Here is a 17,473-nt window from a genome sequence, read left to right as displayed (position 1 = left end):
TTTATAAATATTCACTAACGGAATGAATGAACAGCCCAAGGACTCCTGGGACACAGCGCAGCAGAGCGGTAGAGAATGGTTTTCGGAATTAGAAAGCTTCGGGTTCAAGTCGCGGTCATACCGTTAGCTGGGTGACCCTGAACAGGTGACGTCACTTCTCTGAGCCTCATTTCCTGACTCGTAAAATAAAGATGATAACACCTACCTTGTAGGGTGGTCCTACGCACCTGGGGAGATGATACTCGCGGAAGTCCACACCCCGCAGTGCTCATTTCAGAGACAATGCTCGATGACTGGGAACTGCTATTGTCGCTGTCACCGCTGTCATTCTGCTAGCCTTTGCTCGCCCTAGAAGTCAAGAGGACATACCTGGGCACGTTTTTTTGTGTCTCGTTATCCATCATAATCGTCCTCCGGGATTCTTCCCAAACCATCTCCAGGAGCTTCTGCAGATCTGATGGGAACATGGGAGGTCACCGTTGGGAGAGCTCTCTTGAGACAGGACCGTGTAGGGCAGGGCCCAGCCCCCGGCTTGATGTCACCTCCGCTTCTGACTGTTGGGGAGCTGGAGAGGGATGAGGTTGGGGTCCAGAAGCAGCAGCGGCTTGTAGTGTTTGGTAGGTCCTAAATCTGACCTTGTCACTCCCTGGCTTAACACCCTCTCCGTTTTGCTTTGGGCAACATTTACATCTCTCTGCATAGTCCCTGAGGTTCTGTAGGATCAGGCTACTCTTTTTCTCTCCTGTCTCATCTCATGCCCACCCCACCACCTTAAACTCTACTGTAGCCAGAGAGAACTGTTTGCAACTCCGGGAAGAAATCGTCTTGTTCAGGAAACCCTCTCTGATCCCGTAGACCTGATGTTCCAAACTGGTGATCCACGGGCCGAATATCACTCACAGATACATTCGATTTGATTCGCTGTAGATGCCAATCTTTTTAAACTGGAAGGTTTCACATAAAATTCCAGACCTTGACCTCTGGCTTCCCCGGGAAAGAATCTGAGATGGTGGGCCTATTCCTGCCACACGCTGGCCGTGACCTTCAGCCAGACGGGTACTCTCCAGCTCCCCATGGCACCCACCACACCTCACTGCATTGGTCGACTTTTATTCCATCCTTAATATTGTTGATTTTTTACCTAGTGTAGAAATATTTCTTTATATCTGACTGTTCCGGGTTGAATTATGTCCTCTCAAAAGTTATGGACTTCCGCATGGGAATTATTCACATTCTTACCTGGAAATAGGGTCATTGCAGATGTAATTCATTAAGGCGAGGTCATTCTGGAGGAGGGTGGGCCCCCGATCCAATATAATAAAAGGGGAGAGAGATACACACACAGGAGAAGATGGCCATGCGGTGACAGAGGCAGAATTTGGACTGATGATAACATCTACAAGGCAAACTGCCAAGGCTTGCCAACGAGTACCAGAAGCCAGAAAAGGCAAGGAAGGGTCCTTCCCTACAGGTGTCCGAGGAAGCCCAGCCCTGCTGACACCTTGATTTCAAATTCTAGCCTCTAGAACTGTAAGACAATAAATTCCTGCTGTTGTAAGCCTCCCGGTTTGTGCCACTTTGTCATGGCAGCTCTAGGAAACTAATACGGTGACACTCGCAGAATTTCAAAAATGAACTGTGTTGGGAATAAGCTGCGCGCTTCAAGAAAAGTGGGGGCGTGGAAGCGTTTTTTATGGATACAGATTTGCGAGTACCTGGCACGGTGCTTGTCGTTTATGGGCCCCAGTCAAAATTTATTGCTGAATAAATACCTGAATGACTAAGGAGAAAATGAGGGAAAGATTTGGGAGACATCGAGTTCGATTTGGGGTGTCAACAGAGGAGGACAATGCCGGCAGAGACACTTTTCACTTTTAGTAGGTGCCTGTCGTCAGCTCAAGCTCCTATCTCAGGAGCCACACCTGGAAGGGTAAAGCTCAGTGCTTCCCAAGGCTGTTTGTGTCTAGCCCCATCTACGAATGCAATTATTGGGTGCTAGTGACCTTGGAGCCATCTAGGCTGTGATAAACATCAACATTTAGCCATTTCCACTCCACTTTCCTCATTCCCGAGTAGTTTGTTTTCTTAGGAGTGTGTGGTCATAATTCCATTCGACTTCAATCTGACCTTTGTTTTTGTCTTAATCATGCCTACCTCCCCTGCTGCCACACATGCTAGACTCCTTGGGGTGTGTCCAGAAGCCTGTCAGTGAGGGAGCTGTGGCTGGTTCCTCCACTTTCTTCCCCTTCCCTGAAAACCACGCAGCAACACCTGACTTCTCCTCCACCAGCCTGGTGGGGGGTGGGGGCAGGTGGATACCAGCAAATGACCCCAAATGGCACATTGGGCTGCTTTCCTAGAGAATCGTGTCTAAAGCTCCACACATCACTTAATTCCCCATGATTTTTTTTTCTCTGCTTGCCAGTAATGCCTCTGGGCAGAAATGGTGGCCCCCAACATTCATCTCCATCCACGTGGCCAAGATTGGATATGTGTGAAATAGAACCAAGCCTTGGGGCTGTGAGGCCCCTTCTGCTCGTCGAGCGTACCTGGGAGAAGAGACCTGTTTGCAAAGGGTACAGGTGCTATAAAGGAGAGTTTCTCCGAGGACGACGGCCCTGTGATGGATGCCCACACTCAGAGGACACCCACTCGGTTCTCAGTTCCTAGGGCTTTTGGGGTGTTGTTCGTTACACACTGCTTGAGACAATGGCATCCCATATTTTCAAATACCAAACCCTGTCTTCGAAGGAAAAATTCTGACCCCCTTCCTCCGTCTTCCTTCTCTAGCCTGTCTGAGGATCTTAGTTTTAAGTGACTAAACCCATTTCTTCCTCTATCTGAGGGAAAATAGAAGAGGTCTTTTTGTTGTATGGAATTTGATTGGGGGGGCATTAGATAGCATAGGACCCCTCTTTTTTTGAGTTGTTATCTAAGCGAGTTTCTCCTCTAGCAGTTCTAAGGATGGGAGCTTCAAGATCGGCAGAAGGATCGGCCTGAACTTTGGTTCCTTAGGAATCCCCCCGCCATTGATTTGGGGGAGGGGATCAGTCCATGGAGAGGCCACAACCTGCTGTCCTCAGCGATTTGCACCCACAAAGACTTCATTATGCAGCCAGCCCTGGAAATTAGACCTTGGTCAAATGATGTGTCTCTCAGAATTGGATTCATGAATTCAGAATCAATTTTGCGGAGGTTTTAGAAGGCAGTGGAAGTCTGGGAAATTAATCTACTTTTGTTGAGGCTGTGACAAATGGGATGGAGGTTAAAGTGTAAACAGAGGAAAAGGGTGAGGGGGCGGGAGTAGGAGGACTTTATCTCTGGGACGTAGGTCTCTGGCAGAAATGCATTTCCTGGCCATTGTGCATCAACTGTGTGTCAGGGTGAAGGTGAGTAAGACATTGTTCCACACCTGTAGAGAGCTCACGTGCCTTTTCCCTTTTTTCCTTAATAATAAAAATTATGAAATAAATAATGTGTGTCTGTGTCCGAGTGCTTGCATATACTTTGTGTGCGTGCGTGTGTGTGTGTATGTGTGTGTGCACGCGCACACACACGTGTGCATGCAAGGGAAACATTTACTAATCTAATCTCCCTACATTCTTTGTGGCCAGGCATGGCCCTGTGTCTAAATTCTGGGCAATGAGATTTTAGCAGAAGTGTATGGAGCTTCTAAGAAGTCTGCTTAAACTCATCTGGGACTGGGTACTTTTACCCTTTGCCAACTTCCTTCTGCTTCCAGACTCCAATGTGGCTATGACGACTGGGGTCCCGGCAGCCATTTTGGATCATGAAGGAGTATTAAGCATGGCGGAGAAGAAAGACAGAAGGGATTAGGATTCCTGACAATCTTTTGGAGCCATTCTACCAGCCATGGACTGGTCTTCTTTAATCAGTAAGAAAAATAAATTTGCATCTTTTTTTCCTGCCATTATTTTTCAGAAATCTGTATGCAGCCAAAAGAAGTTCCTACCCAATACAGTGTGAGGTAGTTGTAAATTAAAATTAAGCACTCAATAAAAGCAACTACACTGTACTAAGAGAATTGAGAGGAAGGGATCCAGGAGAGTCAGAGAAGACGTCACGGTGGAGGAGATCTTTGAATTGAGTCTCGAAGGTTGAGTTGGAGTCTACCAGACTGAAGGGTCAGAGGTGCAAGGGCATTGCAGACAGGGGAGGGCACAAAAGTATATGCATTGTTTAAGAAGAAGAAAGTATTCTGATGAGGTCGGAGTGCCCGGTGTAAGGCGTGAAGTAGCAAGAGCTGAGCCTGTTATAGGCAGTCTGGGGCAAGATCAGAGGCAATGTCTTAGAGGCAATGGGGTGTCCTTGAAAGATGGGGAGCACTATATCAGATTTTTAATTTAGAAAGTTCCTTCGGGGTCAATATGGGGAAGAATCTGTGGGCAAATGAGGTCAAGACAAGGAGTGGAGAGACTAATTAGGAGGTTGGTGCTGTCATCGACGTGAGAGGTGATGAAAATCTGGACAAGGGGGTCCCAAACTTAGGTGCCTACATGGGTCAGGTACCAGAAGTGATTGCCATGTAAGAAAACATCAGGATGCTCTCTTGGCCTTTCATTTCTCCCTTTTTTTTTTTTTTTTTAGAGAGTTGGGTAAAGCATAGACCTTTGAGGGCCAGATAATCTGGTTGCAAATTCAAATTCTGGCTCCATCACTTACTCGGTATGCGACTTTGGGCAAATTATCTATATGCTGGAAGCTACAAGAATGCCTGACACATAGAAGTCCTTTTAAGTGTTAGCTGTTGAACCACTATCATTATCATTATCTAAGCAAAACAGTAGGGCAGACAAGGCAAGAAGTGGCCATACACCTGTCCAGTTGTGAGCAGTGGAGTGATTGGGGAGGGGCGGGGACTGTGGAAAACCAGAGAGCACATGCCCCGAGGGGGACAGCTCCAGTTGAATGTTGTCATGCAGGGTCGAGGCCCATTGTTGCCACAAGGGTGATTTTTTTTTTTTTTTAATCAGAAATTTTATGTTAAATCCTTCAATCTTAAAAAGCCACTCCTTCTGTTTTTATTTTTTATTTTTTTTTAAGCCTTGCATGCTACACAGATGTAAGTGTCAGGAACTAGCCTATGTGTCTACCTCTACGACAAAACTAAGACAAAAGCAATAGGAATGAAGAAAGTAGGGTTCAAAAGAGTTTTAGGTGATAACACCGTTTGGGGCTGGCAGTTGGGTGGATTTGGGGAGAAGGTGGCCATTGGGGAAGGGTCTGTGAGGCCTCAGGTGCCTGGAGAGATGGCACCATTCATCCCTCCCGGCATCACAAAGTCCCTTTCTCCCCCTGCTCCCTCCTTCCTTCAGCACTCAGACTGCCACTGGGAGAGCCATCTGCAAGTTTTGGGGCCGAGGATGTGTCTTGAAGCTGGAGACACGTCTCCGTTCTTCTCATTCAAGAGCAAAACTTTCAGAGTTGAAAGACACACAGCATGACTATATCATTAATAACCACACAGGCACTTTTGAAAAGAAAACCTGGTCCTGTTACTCCTATACTGAAAACCTTCCAGAGACTTCCTGTCGCACTTGGGATAATTCTGAAGTCCGTACCTCGCTCTGCAGATCCTGTTAATGCTCTGACCCCTGCCGCCCTCCCCGGCTTCATATCCTCAAGGTCTCAGCTCAGACGTCGACCCTGGCTAAAGTAGCCCCATTCCCACCAACAGTTTCTCTCTAGCCCGACCTCTTGTTTTTTCATTCATTCATTCGTTCATTCATTCATTCATTTATATCAAATATTATCTGCAGTTGCCTTGCTAGTTATGGTTTTCTTACTTATTGTCTCTTTTTCTTTCTGAAATGTAAGCTTGGGGAGGTCAGGTGCTGTAACTCTCCAGGCATTCAACAGCTGATCGGGAGATAGGTATTGAATGAAAGAAGGTTCAAGAAATCCATAGGTCACGCATTTGCTGATAGCTTATCTTTGTTCCTCTCCGTCTCAAATGATACTTCTGTTCAGTGAACAGTTTTTCAGGGCTTGGAACCTTTCTTGGTCCTTTGTCATCCAATCATCCAAGGGGTCGCAGTCAGGCTTTCTGGTCTACCTTGATCTCTTGCCCAACCTCCTCGAATCTATAATACACCCAGTCTTTGTCTGCTCAGCTCAACCCAGGCCTGGTCGTTATGGGCATCTGGATGTTGCGAAAGAGCCCTGGCTGAGAAGGCAGGCCCCGGCGTGGGTGCCCCTGAGCGCGCAGCAGATGCGGACACGGTGCCTCGTGCAGCAAAGTCAACATGGGTGCAGTGGGCCACCTCACCTCTCTCATGCCCCTTTCTCTTTTTTCTTTCTACCTACTCCAACCCATCATGCTTTCAACAGATTTTCTAAAGAACTTGTGTCCCACACTGTGAAGGTGTGTTCCAGAGTGGGGAATCACAGGGTGATACAACTTCTACATGTAAAATGTTTAGCAAAGGCAAATCCTTAGAGACAGAGAGTAGATTTGTGGTTGCTGGGGGTGGGGGCTGGGGAAGGACAGGGGCTGCCCATGGATTGGAGGGTTTCTTTTTGGTGGATTGAAATGTTCTAACATTAGATTGTGGTTATCAAACTCTGTAAATTTACTAAAAAAAAAAAATCATTGAATTATACACTCGAATGGAGTGAATCTTATGGTATGCAAATTATAAGTCAAAATCTGTTAAAAATAGACACGGAATTTCAAAACCTAGTAAGAAAAAATATTAAATGTATCATTAATAATTTTTATATACTGACTACATGTTGAAATGATAATTTTTTTTTTATAAATTGGGCTAAACATAATATATTATTAACATTTTAAATAAAGACATTGATGACCAGCGTCTGGCTCCCAAGGAGAAATGGCTCCGAGTCACTCAGGTTATAGGATATGTTTCTGATCTCCCCTGGTGTAAACCAAAGGGGGTCCAAGGAAATAGCGCAGGGTGAAGGGACCCCTGTGTCTCTTTTAGTTGAGTGGAAGCAGAAGTTAACCAGGAAGCGTTCTTGATATCTGGCTTCAAGGCATAGTGTCAGGGCAGATTGCACAAGCCTCAGGTAGTACTTACTGACATGGAGAGGTTCTTCGTCTGGCTTGGTTGAAGACGATTCATTGTCCTCTATGTCCTTGCTGCCCGTTGCCTGGTTGATCACACTCGGGGGCTCATCGGAGCCAGGGTTCATGGAGAGCATGCTGCTCTGGGGAGAGGAGCCCCCACTAGTCCGAGACAGACTGAGTGTGGAGCCTCGCCGGCTTAGTTTGCGGCTCGTGGCACGTGGTGCAGGAATTTTGAATTTTTTACTCTGAAGGAGAGAGAGAAGAAAGGGGGGATTTTAGAAAGAAAGAAGGAGAATGGGAAGATGGAAGGAAGAAGAGAAAGAAGAAGAAAGGTGGAAAAAGGGAGGGAGGAAGTGAGGAAGAGGGGAGGAAGGAAGCGGGGGAGGGAGGAAGGAAGGAAGGAAGGAAAGAAAAAGTGAAAGCCTGGCTCTGAATGTGAATTCCTTTTAGCTCTTCCTAAACACTATGAGATACATCCTCAGTGTGGAATTACCTTCTGTCACAAATTGAGATAATTTAAAGACATGTATTCCTTGAAGTAAATGTGATGAGACTTATTCTATTTAGTGAGTCCCATGATTGCCCAAACAGTTACTATAAGAAGCTGAACACAAATTCCAGTGATGTTACCGTGACCTAGAGTAATAATCATCAGGATTGCTTTTTAACCTGTGAAAGAAGATGGTTCTAATTGCTACATCTTGGCTTTGACTCCAAATCGCATGCATCGACTCCTTGTTCTCCATGTTGATGCCTGGGCCTCAAGGAATGAAGATGGGTATTAATTTGGGTTTTCCAAAGAACATAAGATGGAGAAATTCTAAGCCTAACCTTTAGAAGGTGGAGTAGGAGGAAGCAGTCATCTAGTGGGGTGGCACTCTTGGGGGAAGACCCATGGTTATGGCGGGTCCAGGAGGGTCTAGATAACAAGTCCTAGAAGGTCTGGGTAAGAAGGAAAAGTCTTGCAAGGGGAACACGGATTTTTGTTGGAAGGAAAGGAGTCAGAGAGGATTGGTTACAGGTGTGTGTGTGTGTGTGTGTGTGTGTGTGTGTGTGTGTGTGTGTTATAACTGGTGTTATTTCAGAATGCACTATGTGGGGTCATGGCCTCATTTAACTCATGACCCAAGTCTTAGAGAGGCTTCCTAACTTGCCGAAGGTCACATAGGTAGCAAGTGGTACAGCCAGGACTCAAACACAGGTCAGACTAATGCCAAAGCTAATTATTATGCCTTGCTTAAAAATATCGTAAAAGCCTTTTTTTGGTGGCATTGAAAATGACCCTGATCTGGTGCTGTTGATTCTTTATGACCTTTAAAATACCAGGCTTATGGTGGGGGAAGAGTAGGCCCTCAGCTGCTCCAGAATAAGAGCTCAATATGGGCCTGGGCTATAGATTACATTTGATTCTTAGAAACAATTTTATTTGATAACACTTAAAATGAAAGCTATTACAGGGCAGACTGAGGTCTTCTTGAGATAAAACTCATATTGTTTGATACCCTAGGGAAGGAGATAGGGAGAAGTTGTAGCCACACAAACATTTAACAAATATCTAACAGGGTGGAGAGAATTGTATCCAGTCGGATTCATTTCAGGGAGTCCACTGTATATGATCAAAAGTAATTTTTTCATTGGCTACCTTGTAGGGCCCTGAGTGTAGGCAGAACTTCCCTGCATTAGAAGAGGGGAAGGATTTCTTGGTGGCACAGTGGAGGAAGAGGGAGGAAGAGGGATGGGGAAGGCTGTCAGGCTTAAGATGTGATCTCTCCTGTGACCTATTCCCCTTTCCAAATCTTTAGTGAAATTTCGCACAAATGACAGAATGCTTCAGAGTGTAACCCACTGGGCAATTGGAGTTTGAACCAGGCTTAACCAGATCTCCAAGGGGACATGTGGGTTACAAAATGACCGATAAAGCAAAAGCAAATGCCAACAGTTGGCGCGTTCTCTTCTTGGATAAATTAGGAGCTCGATACAGTGTCCCCATTGTCCTGACATTGCAACTGGTCAGGAGCTTGCTAGACTGATGGAAATTTCTTCTACTCTCCGCCGCCCTAGGGAGACATGATATCAGGGCTCGGGTATGATATATGTAGAAGTTGCCTCCTCTTCTTTCAACTGACACCATCTGAATTCCTGGCTCTGAAAACCAGGCTCTTTAGATCAATGTCATTTTTAAAGACTAGACAGATTGCGTCATGGGGGCAGCCTGGAGTCTTGCAATGAGCCCTGGACTCAGAACCAGGGGACCTCAGGGAGGCCTCGAGCAAGTCACTCTGCCTTGCCTCAGTTTCCTCATCTGTAAAACAAAGAGGAGGGACTGGGACGATCTCAGAAGAGCTTTCCATATCCAGAGTTTTGTGTGTATCTTCCTTGGGCTAGGATTTTATCTCGTGCTTCTCAAGTTTCCATTAATTAAAATTCAGTTAACAACCTCAGCCAGGAAATCCAGAGTGAAAGTCTGGCACTCCTGATTAATTGAGAGTGGCAGAAGAGTACAATGGGGGTGGGGGCATGTGACAAGCAGATTCAGCATCTCGCTTGCCCTTTATTGAACTGACTCTCTCCGAATTGACTTAAATCCCCAAATGCTCCTTCTCTATTTTTGGTACCTCGCTCAGGAGCACTGTTAAGCATCTTCTGTGCTCCACCTCACCGGTGACTGCAGTGGTTCCTTATACTTTCTCAGGAGCAGGGGTCCCAAACCTCTGGCCCGTGTTTAGCTGCCCAGGATTTTTTTTTTCGTACATGAAAACCGAGGCTATTGGTCGTTCCTGAGAATGATCAGCCCTGGGTTCCCATTCTCCCATGGCAGAAATGAGCTAGACCTGTGCAGTGGTTCTTGCCTTTAGCTGTACAGGAGTATGCTTGTCTGCCACAGACCTCACCACTCCATATTGCCTTCCTCAGCCTGATTTTTTTTTTTTTCCATTTACTCAATTCGCCAGGCTCTTTATGAACATGGCCTTGGCGCTGGCAAGCTCGATATATACAGAAGAATATCATTTGCTGTGTGAGTTGATCGGAGCCTCTCTTTCAAAGTGCTCATTTTACAGGTGGAGAAACTGAGGTCAGGAGAGATGAAGGGACCTGTCCGGTGCCACACAGTGAACTGAGTCACAGTGGCTGAGCTAGGTCTCCTGACTCCTAATTTAGGGTTCCTCCACCCTCAGAGCAGATCATGCCGCACCCACAGACTGGAACGGGGAATTCGTTTTGTGAGTTCAGGTACAACGAGTCACTCTCTCCTCCTCTGATTTTAGTTGTGCATATTCCTGAAGGACATTTTTTTTAAAGTTCTGTGACTCCTGCTGCTTTTCGTGTGCATCTCTGGTGACAGATGCACACGATATCTCCATAGCAACTTTCTGTTAGAAAAACAAACGCTCTTATGTCTCAGAGCTATGGGCAGCCTGATGAAAGAGCAAGAAAATGGTGAACTCTTCACGAGGGGCCATTATAATCCTGATATAACCATGGAGAACATGCGTTCGAAGGCTCAGTGTTTAGTAAAGTGTTTAATAAACAGACCCAGGGTTAACTCTTGGCTCTCATTACTCAGCTGTGTGACCTCATGCAAGTCACTTAACCTCTCTGAGCCTCAACGTCCTCCTCTCCCATCTGGGGATAATAATAGTGCCCCAGGGGATTATTAGGAGGACGACCTAGCTTCCTTAGCACAACCTGGCCCGTTGTCGTTATGGCAAAAAGTAGCTTCTAAAAATTCTCTAACCACGACAATACTTAGCATTTTAATGTTTTCAGGGTGAGTTCACATCTTGTCTCCTAGGGTTGTGAAGTAGACGGTGGGTATGGGATCAGGTTTAGCAAATGGTCTAGTTGTGTGCTTTCTCGGTTATCCTTACATGTCTAAAAATCACCTCTCGCCATTATGATTATTGTGGTGCTTGTTTGTTTCGTAGATGAATTTGGGAGATTTGGTGTTAAGAATAGTTTTGGGGGAAAAGGATAGACTTCTTGATATTCTCTTAATAAACACATGTTCTAGTGTATAGAAAACCCTGTCTATTGAATCACTTATTTTCTGTGAGGAGTTGGCAGGGGGCAGCCGGGCGGGTAGAAAAATGACTGTTACTGATTAAAAGTATAGAGTGAGGCGAGTGTATTTCCTTCTCGTAAGTTCCCATGAAGCTGCTCCTCAACGCCCTGCCCCCCCCTTCTCCATGAAGTGATGTCCACCCAAATGTCATTTCTCCTATAATTCCCCCGATAACCATTTTTCATTAAAATTTATGAAAAGCATCCAACAGCATGCGGTTCTGACTTCCCTTCATTCAGAGAACCAACTAGAAAAGGCAGAATGCCGTCGGAGGGAAGATTGGCAAAAAGGCCTGCCACGCAAGTCGGGGCCGGTGGCCAGGCAGTGCCGTCGCGTGCCGTCTGTTACCTTTGGCCCTGTGACGAATTGTTCCCACCTCTGTCCCATGGACTTGTCCTTAATGATTTTCTTTATCGTGCTCTTGCTTCCGCCTGGGTCCCTGGGTGAGAAACAGCTTAATGAGTTTTCAGTTTTCAGAGTCTTGGTTTATTACAAGTTCTTCTAAGAAAATGCAATATATAGACGATGGAGGTGGCTCGTCTCTTAATAATATATTTTCCCCCTCCTGTACTTACGAAGACGTGGGAGGGACAGTTCTCCGTAGCAGGGTCTTTTGAGTGAAAATGGAGATTAGGAGGGACCACGGCTAAGAGCAAGTTTGTTTCTGAATCCCGGCCTGCTCTGATGCCTGAGGGTCTCCCCATCAGGAGTGCCTCTCCCATCCAAGGACTAACCAGGCCCCGACCCTGCTTAGCTTCCACGATCAGACGAGATCGGGCGCGTTCAGGGTGGTATGGCCATAGACAGGAGCACTTCTGAGTAACAGAGAGAATGACTGGGTGGGGTTTGGGGGAGCTTGCGGGGAGGGTTGCACAATGAAAACCCCTGGCTTGGAGTTTATTGAGCGAAATTTCTATAGGGAGTTGTACGCAAGGTGCCTCTGTGCATTCTCACTGTGAATCGGATCAACAAAGCCTCGTGATATAGTCATTATCATCCCTTTTTACAGATGAGAAAAGAGACTATGAATCGAATGACCCTCATTGCGTGGGTCCCTCCAGGGCCCTGTACCTAACTTTGTATTGTAATTTTGTATTCTGTTTCTTAAAGCACCCCCAGCCCCAGTTAAATAAGCTTCAGATCCCACAAAACCTGGATCCTCCCCTGTGGGCTGGGAACTTTGTGTGCATGAGACGGAAGCCCCAGCAGTCTCTGTTGGTGACATGGCCCATAATCCCTTGGGACCAGATGTATGACCAAATTTAGAATTTTGGCATCTTGGAAAGGAAATATGCTTCCGTGGGGTCTGAGGCAGCATCCTGTAATCAAATGCTTTAATTTCGCCGCAATGATATATAAGGAGATTCACACGAGGAGGGATAAATAAAGAATATAAATAGTTTCAAATCAAGTTTTACCACCAAATCTGTTTGGTTTATGTCAGATACTGCTGCCAAATGAATGATGGAAAACCGAAGTTTTCAGAGCCTTTTGGATTATGGATTTGTGGCTATGGGGTGGTGGATGTCTCATGATACACAAGCAGGAAGACTCAGTGTGTGCTCTCTCAACTACTTCTACCTGGCTATTGATTGATCTATTGATCTCTTTCCTTCCTTGCATGCATGTATCCATCTACCTTTTCATCTGTCTATCTATCCATCCATCCATCCATCCATCCATCCATCCAGTCTCTTTTTTTAAATCCCCTTTTCTCTGCAGAAAGGACTTTTTAGATGGCTGGCATCCTGTAAATCAGTTGGCTGTCTGTCCCTTAGCCTAGGGTAGGGACTTGGGTGAAAGAGATGGCCAGACCCGTTTTGATGGCGGTGGGGAGGCGCTGACAGAGGTCTGAAGTTATCAGGGGCTACTTAGTGCCAGTGTTTGGGGGAGATGCCCGGGGATAGGATGCAAAAGGTGGTCAAGATCAACTTTATTTAAAACTGGCTTCTTGTGGCATCGGGGGTCTGAGTAGCAGAATCGAAGGCCTTTAGCAGCCCAGACGGGGAGAGTGTGCGCACTCTTTGGCGACAGAAAGTATCGCGCACCTACCAGCTCACAGCCACAACGCAAGAAATGCACCCAGAAGCCCAAGTGGAAGTCAGGCTGGGGGAGAGGGCGGGGTGAGAATGTGCCTCCAAGCCTTTTGTAAGACTTTCTGTTTGATTACACAATAAAATGCCCTCTGAATAATTAACGGTGAAGCTCATTTAACGTTGGTTCTATCTGCCTCTCCCCCGAGTCATCGAATTAGGGAATATTTAAAATCCAGCCAGAGGAAGGAGCAGCAATAGTTCAGTCCTATAAACAATATTTAAACTAGCGGCACTTTTGAAGTCTGATTTATGGCTACCCAACTGGAAGCTCTGGCGTTTCTGCTTTGGAGCGTTTCTTTTAAGACCACAGGGCTTTTTGCTTTTTCCCTTTGCTACCGGTACCCTGCTGTGCCTCCAGCCTTCTTATTGAAGTTCAAAAGCAACCCCCTTCCTCTTTTAAAATTAAATCTGGTCCCAGCCAGGCTTTCGAAATCTTAAACATTCAGGTCAGATCTGGAAGATGGAGGCCTTCTGTTAATACCGACTTCCAAGATGACCTGAAATCTCTTGCAACTTGGGGTAGCCGGCTAAATGAGCAAAAAATGCAGCAAGCTTCCCAGAGATCTTAAAAGGCCCTCCTCCCTTGCTCTTGCAAAGCCGTTGATAAAGAAAGGGCCTGGTTAGACAGGATCGGTCTCTCTGATGTTTCATTTTCAGTAGCAAATAAACCAAAAGGGAAGATCAATAGGCGGTGGGAAATAAATAAACCATGGATGGAGTTTTGTCGTCCACAGCGGGCTGACTCCACACCTTGTCGGAGAGAAGGGCAAAGCAAGCGGGGGCTCCTTCCCATGGCGCGGTGGGATGGTCATCGGTGCCATTCGCCGGATGGTCCCAGGTCCCTGGGCTCCTTGAAGTCAGGTGTAGTACTGTGACTTGCTTCGTTCAAAAATACATGTGTGAAAGTGGCCTGTGGCACTTAGCGTGCCAGTCCCCGAGGCAGGTTCCCTTTTCTGCTGCACGGAAAAGGAGGGTGGAAGCCGGTGTGGAGATGGCGCTCCTACCAGCCTGGGCCCTTGGGTGACTCTTAACAAGCAGAGCTCCACGCTGGCGACACGTAGGATGGGCAAGAAATGAACCGTGTTGCATTTAGCTGCCGAGAGTTCGAGGTTGTTCGTTATGGCAGCTTAGCCTAGGTTACCCAATCGATGCCCCTGATTTACGGTCTGTGACCTCAGACATGTCTCTCTGAGCATCAGAACCAGGAAAGTGGTGTATCTTGGTTAAGACTGGGTTCAAGAATCCGGCAGACTTGCCGGTTGAGTCCTCCGTCTGCCCTGCTGCTTCCTAGCTGTGCGCAGTTGTGTTATTTAGCCTCTCTGAGCCTCAGTGTTCCCCATCTGTAAAATGGGTGACTGGTATTAGCTATGTCAGAGGGGGGCTGCGCAGATGAAATGGGGCTTGTTAAGAACTTGGTGGGATGCTTTGCCCAGAGGACTGGAGACAGTTAAACAGAGATTTCAGTGTGGCTTGCCAGAGGGTAGGGAACAAGACACTTGGGCGGATCCACGAGGGAGAAGTGGCTGCGATTTCTGGACCATAATTTCTACCTGCGGAAGCCTTCTGGAGGAACCTGTTTGCCAGAAATCAAGCGAAGAGGGCGTTGAGCTCTGTGGCATCACTTTTAACTCTGCCCACCAAGCACGTTTTGTTCCTTTCAGTCACTTGAAGATGTCTTTCCACAGTGGCAATCAGAGTAATTTTCCTCAAATACTTCACTCTTTCTGAGCCCATATTTGGGTGGGGTAAAACACCTGCTTTTCAGGGTGGGAAACATGTTATTTCAGTTTAGGAGGCAGTCACGTGTCCGTGACTGAGATGGAGAACGGAGGTAACTGCTGATTTTGCACCAGGGAGGGGATAGAGATCCAAGCTCTGGGGACCTCCCACCCAGGTCGCCCTATCCTGTCTCCTGAGTGACGGGTGCACGCCGATCATCCCGCCACGTCCCCCCTGACTCCTACAGAGATGTCCACTCGAGTACAGGAGTGGAGGAATGCACGTCAACCCATGCCAAGAGGAGGGCAGGCGAAATCAGAGATTTCATTCAAACGCCGCCTGCTGAGTGAGTCTTTCCCTGAAGACCCAATTTAAAGGTGGCCCCCGCACGCACACCCTCTCCGTCGGTATCACGTCACTCTGTCGATTTTGTTTATGACACTGAATGCTATTTCAAAGTATCTTGATTATTACATGGTTATCATCTCCACTCCTCCCATATTTATGATTAAAAAAAAAATCTATCTCAAATAGTGTCGTACTAGAATTGCCTCATACGGGCTCCCCAAAAACGGAACTCGTGCATCTCCTCTCAAGTGCACGTTCGATGACATCGTGTCGGTGAGCCTGGCATCAGCCGCAGCAGGACCGCTTCCACCATGGGAACCGCTGTGGCTGCAAATCATGGCTTTTCACCCCTTGGAGAACTAAACTGGCGATCAGACATTCACCAGCATATACTGACCCCAACCTAAAACCACCATCAAGAGCAGATGGTTCACCAGAAAGAGCGAACGCAACAAACACTCCGACTTGCTGTGGAAGGCGTTCCTGGGCTGCGTGTTTCTACCAGGTCTGGCTGAGGTTCTGGTTCAGGTTCTGCCCTGACACATCATCGTAGAACCTCCGCCATTCTCAACGTGACCACTATGTGGGTTTTTTTTGTTTCGTTTTGTTTTTTTTGTTCTGTTTTTTTTTTGTTTGTTTGTTTGTTTGCTTTTTGTTTTTTTCCTGCAGGTGTTCTGGTCACATTATGGGCACATTTCTAAAAGCAACCAAAGGAAATAAAGATGCTTCTTTTTATCGTCTCAGCCCAAATTCCACGTGATGTTCTTGCCCCATTTTGACGGAACAGGTGCCGAAATGTCAGGCAGAGAAGTCGCCGCCGGTAGCTCGCTCAGGGAGATGAAATGGGATTAGAAGTCCACTTGCTAAGGGGCCCTTTGCTTAGAATCTAAGCAATCAACTGTGAAAAAAAAAATTAGATGTTGCTTTGACCTGGAAATTCCATTTCTCAGAATGTAGCCAACAGAAATCTTTCCAGCCGGGTGCAAAAGGTACGCACAAGGATGCTCCGTGCAGACCTATTTGAAATGTAAACTTTGAGAGCCATCAATCGAGAAGCGGTTATCTAAATGATGGTTCGCCCATACCACAGAATACAAGTGTACTATTAAAGGAATGTGGAAATTGTTAAAAATCTAAAATCTTTGTTTATACCATCGGGGAAAGATATACATAAGATGTTGTAAAAAGGGGGGAACAATACATGGAATATGATCTGATTTCTGTAAAAAAAGATTTGCGTATCTGTATATATTTATGAGGGGAAGGCGTCAGAAAGATCTGAAGGAGGCAGGACACACCTCAGACCTTCAAAAGGAGTTTCCTCTAGGGAAGCTTACTTCATATGCTTCTGAAGTTTTTTGAAAAATTTTAATAAGAGTAAATTAGATTCATTTATTGCTTGAGCAGTCTCGTTTTAAAGAAAAGATTGTGAGAAATGTTTTAAGGCTGTGAGTTTCAAACAAATTCTGTGAGCCACAAAGATGTTTTGGCAATAACTAGGGTGGCTTGGTTGAGGGGTGGGGGGTCCCAGGTCTCCCAGAACCCTCCAGCCTCCTGTTCCATATAGAAGCTCCATTTTGAAAAATTTGTTTTAAACTATTAGTATTCCCATTTTTTTTTAAAAAAAGGATTTCTGTTGCTTAAAAAATAAAGGTTATAAACCATTGCGTTCAAAGAAAACAACAGTTTTAAATTTATCCCAAGCAAAAACATGAAATCAATTGGAGTTACTGGTCTATCAATAGATGCATGGTTTATATTTCTGGTTGCATTTGAGGTTAATTTATCAGGGCTCTGTTGCAAGGGATGAATGGGGTGTGGGATGGAGTGGGCATGCGGGAGATGGGTGGTAAATGTCCTCAGGGGGAAGGTGTTAATTAAAATTCAGGATTTTGTACGAGAAAGAAAACTGAATTCACCTGTGAGGCAGGGCTGGGAGAGGGAACTGGCAGCAGCTTATTGGGCTGGGAGTGGGGAGTTCCAACTTATGAGGGAACTGTTTTATTTAACTCGGCTTGGGATTTTCACAGAGCAAATCCAATTCCTCGAGTCAGGGTTCTTGACCTTTTTCGTTCCATTCTTGCCGACAGCAGACGACATGAGTCCTTTTAAAGAACCAGCACCTTTCCGTGCCTGCCTGTCCCTTGTCCTGCCTTTCGTGTGCAAAGCATTTCCTGCAGCGGGGGCCTCGAG

At 46.2% G+C, this 17,473-nt stretch overlaps 1 protein-coding gene across 1 annotated transcript in view; it reads right to left on the bottom strand.

Moving 5' to 3' along the window:
- Positions 1–17,473, bottom strand: part of CCDC60 (coiled-coil domain containing 60) — a 132,892-nt gene that overhangs the window by 13,013 nt on the left and 102,406 nt on the right. The window contains exons 6-8 of the mRNA XM_016149549.2: positions 11,466–11,556; positions 7,065–7,299; positions 370–454 (exon numbers count right to left, since the gene is read on the bottom strand). Of these exons, the coding sequence (XP_016005035.1) occupies positions 370–454; positions 7,065–7,299; positions 11,466–11,556 (411 nt within the window). The remainder of the gene's footprint in view (positions 1–369; positions 455–7,064; positions 7,300–11,465; positions 11,557–17,473) is intronic.

This window comes from Rousettus aegyptiacus, unplaced genomic scaffold, assembly GCF_014176215.1.
Source record: "Rousettus aegyptiacus isolate mRouAeg1 unplaced genomic scaffold, mRouAeg1.p scaffold_m13_p_5, whole genome shotgun sequence".
Lineage (NCBI taxonomy): Eukaryota > Metazoa > Chordata > Mammalia > Chiroptera > Pteropodidae > Rousettus > Rousettus aegyptiacus.
This window is presented reverse-complemented; position numbering and strand designations above follow the sequence as displayed.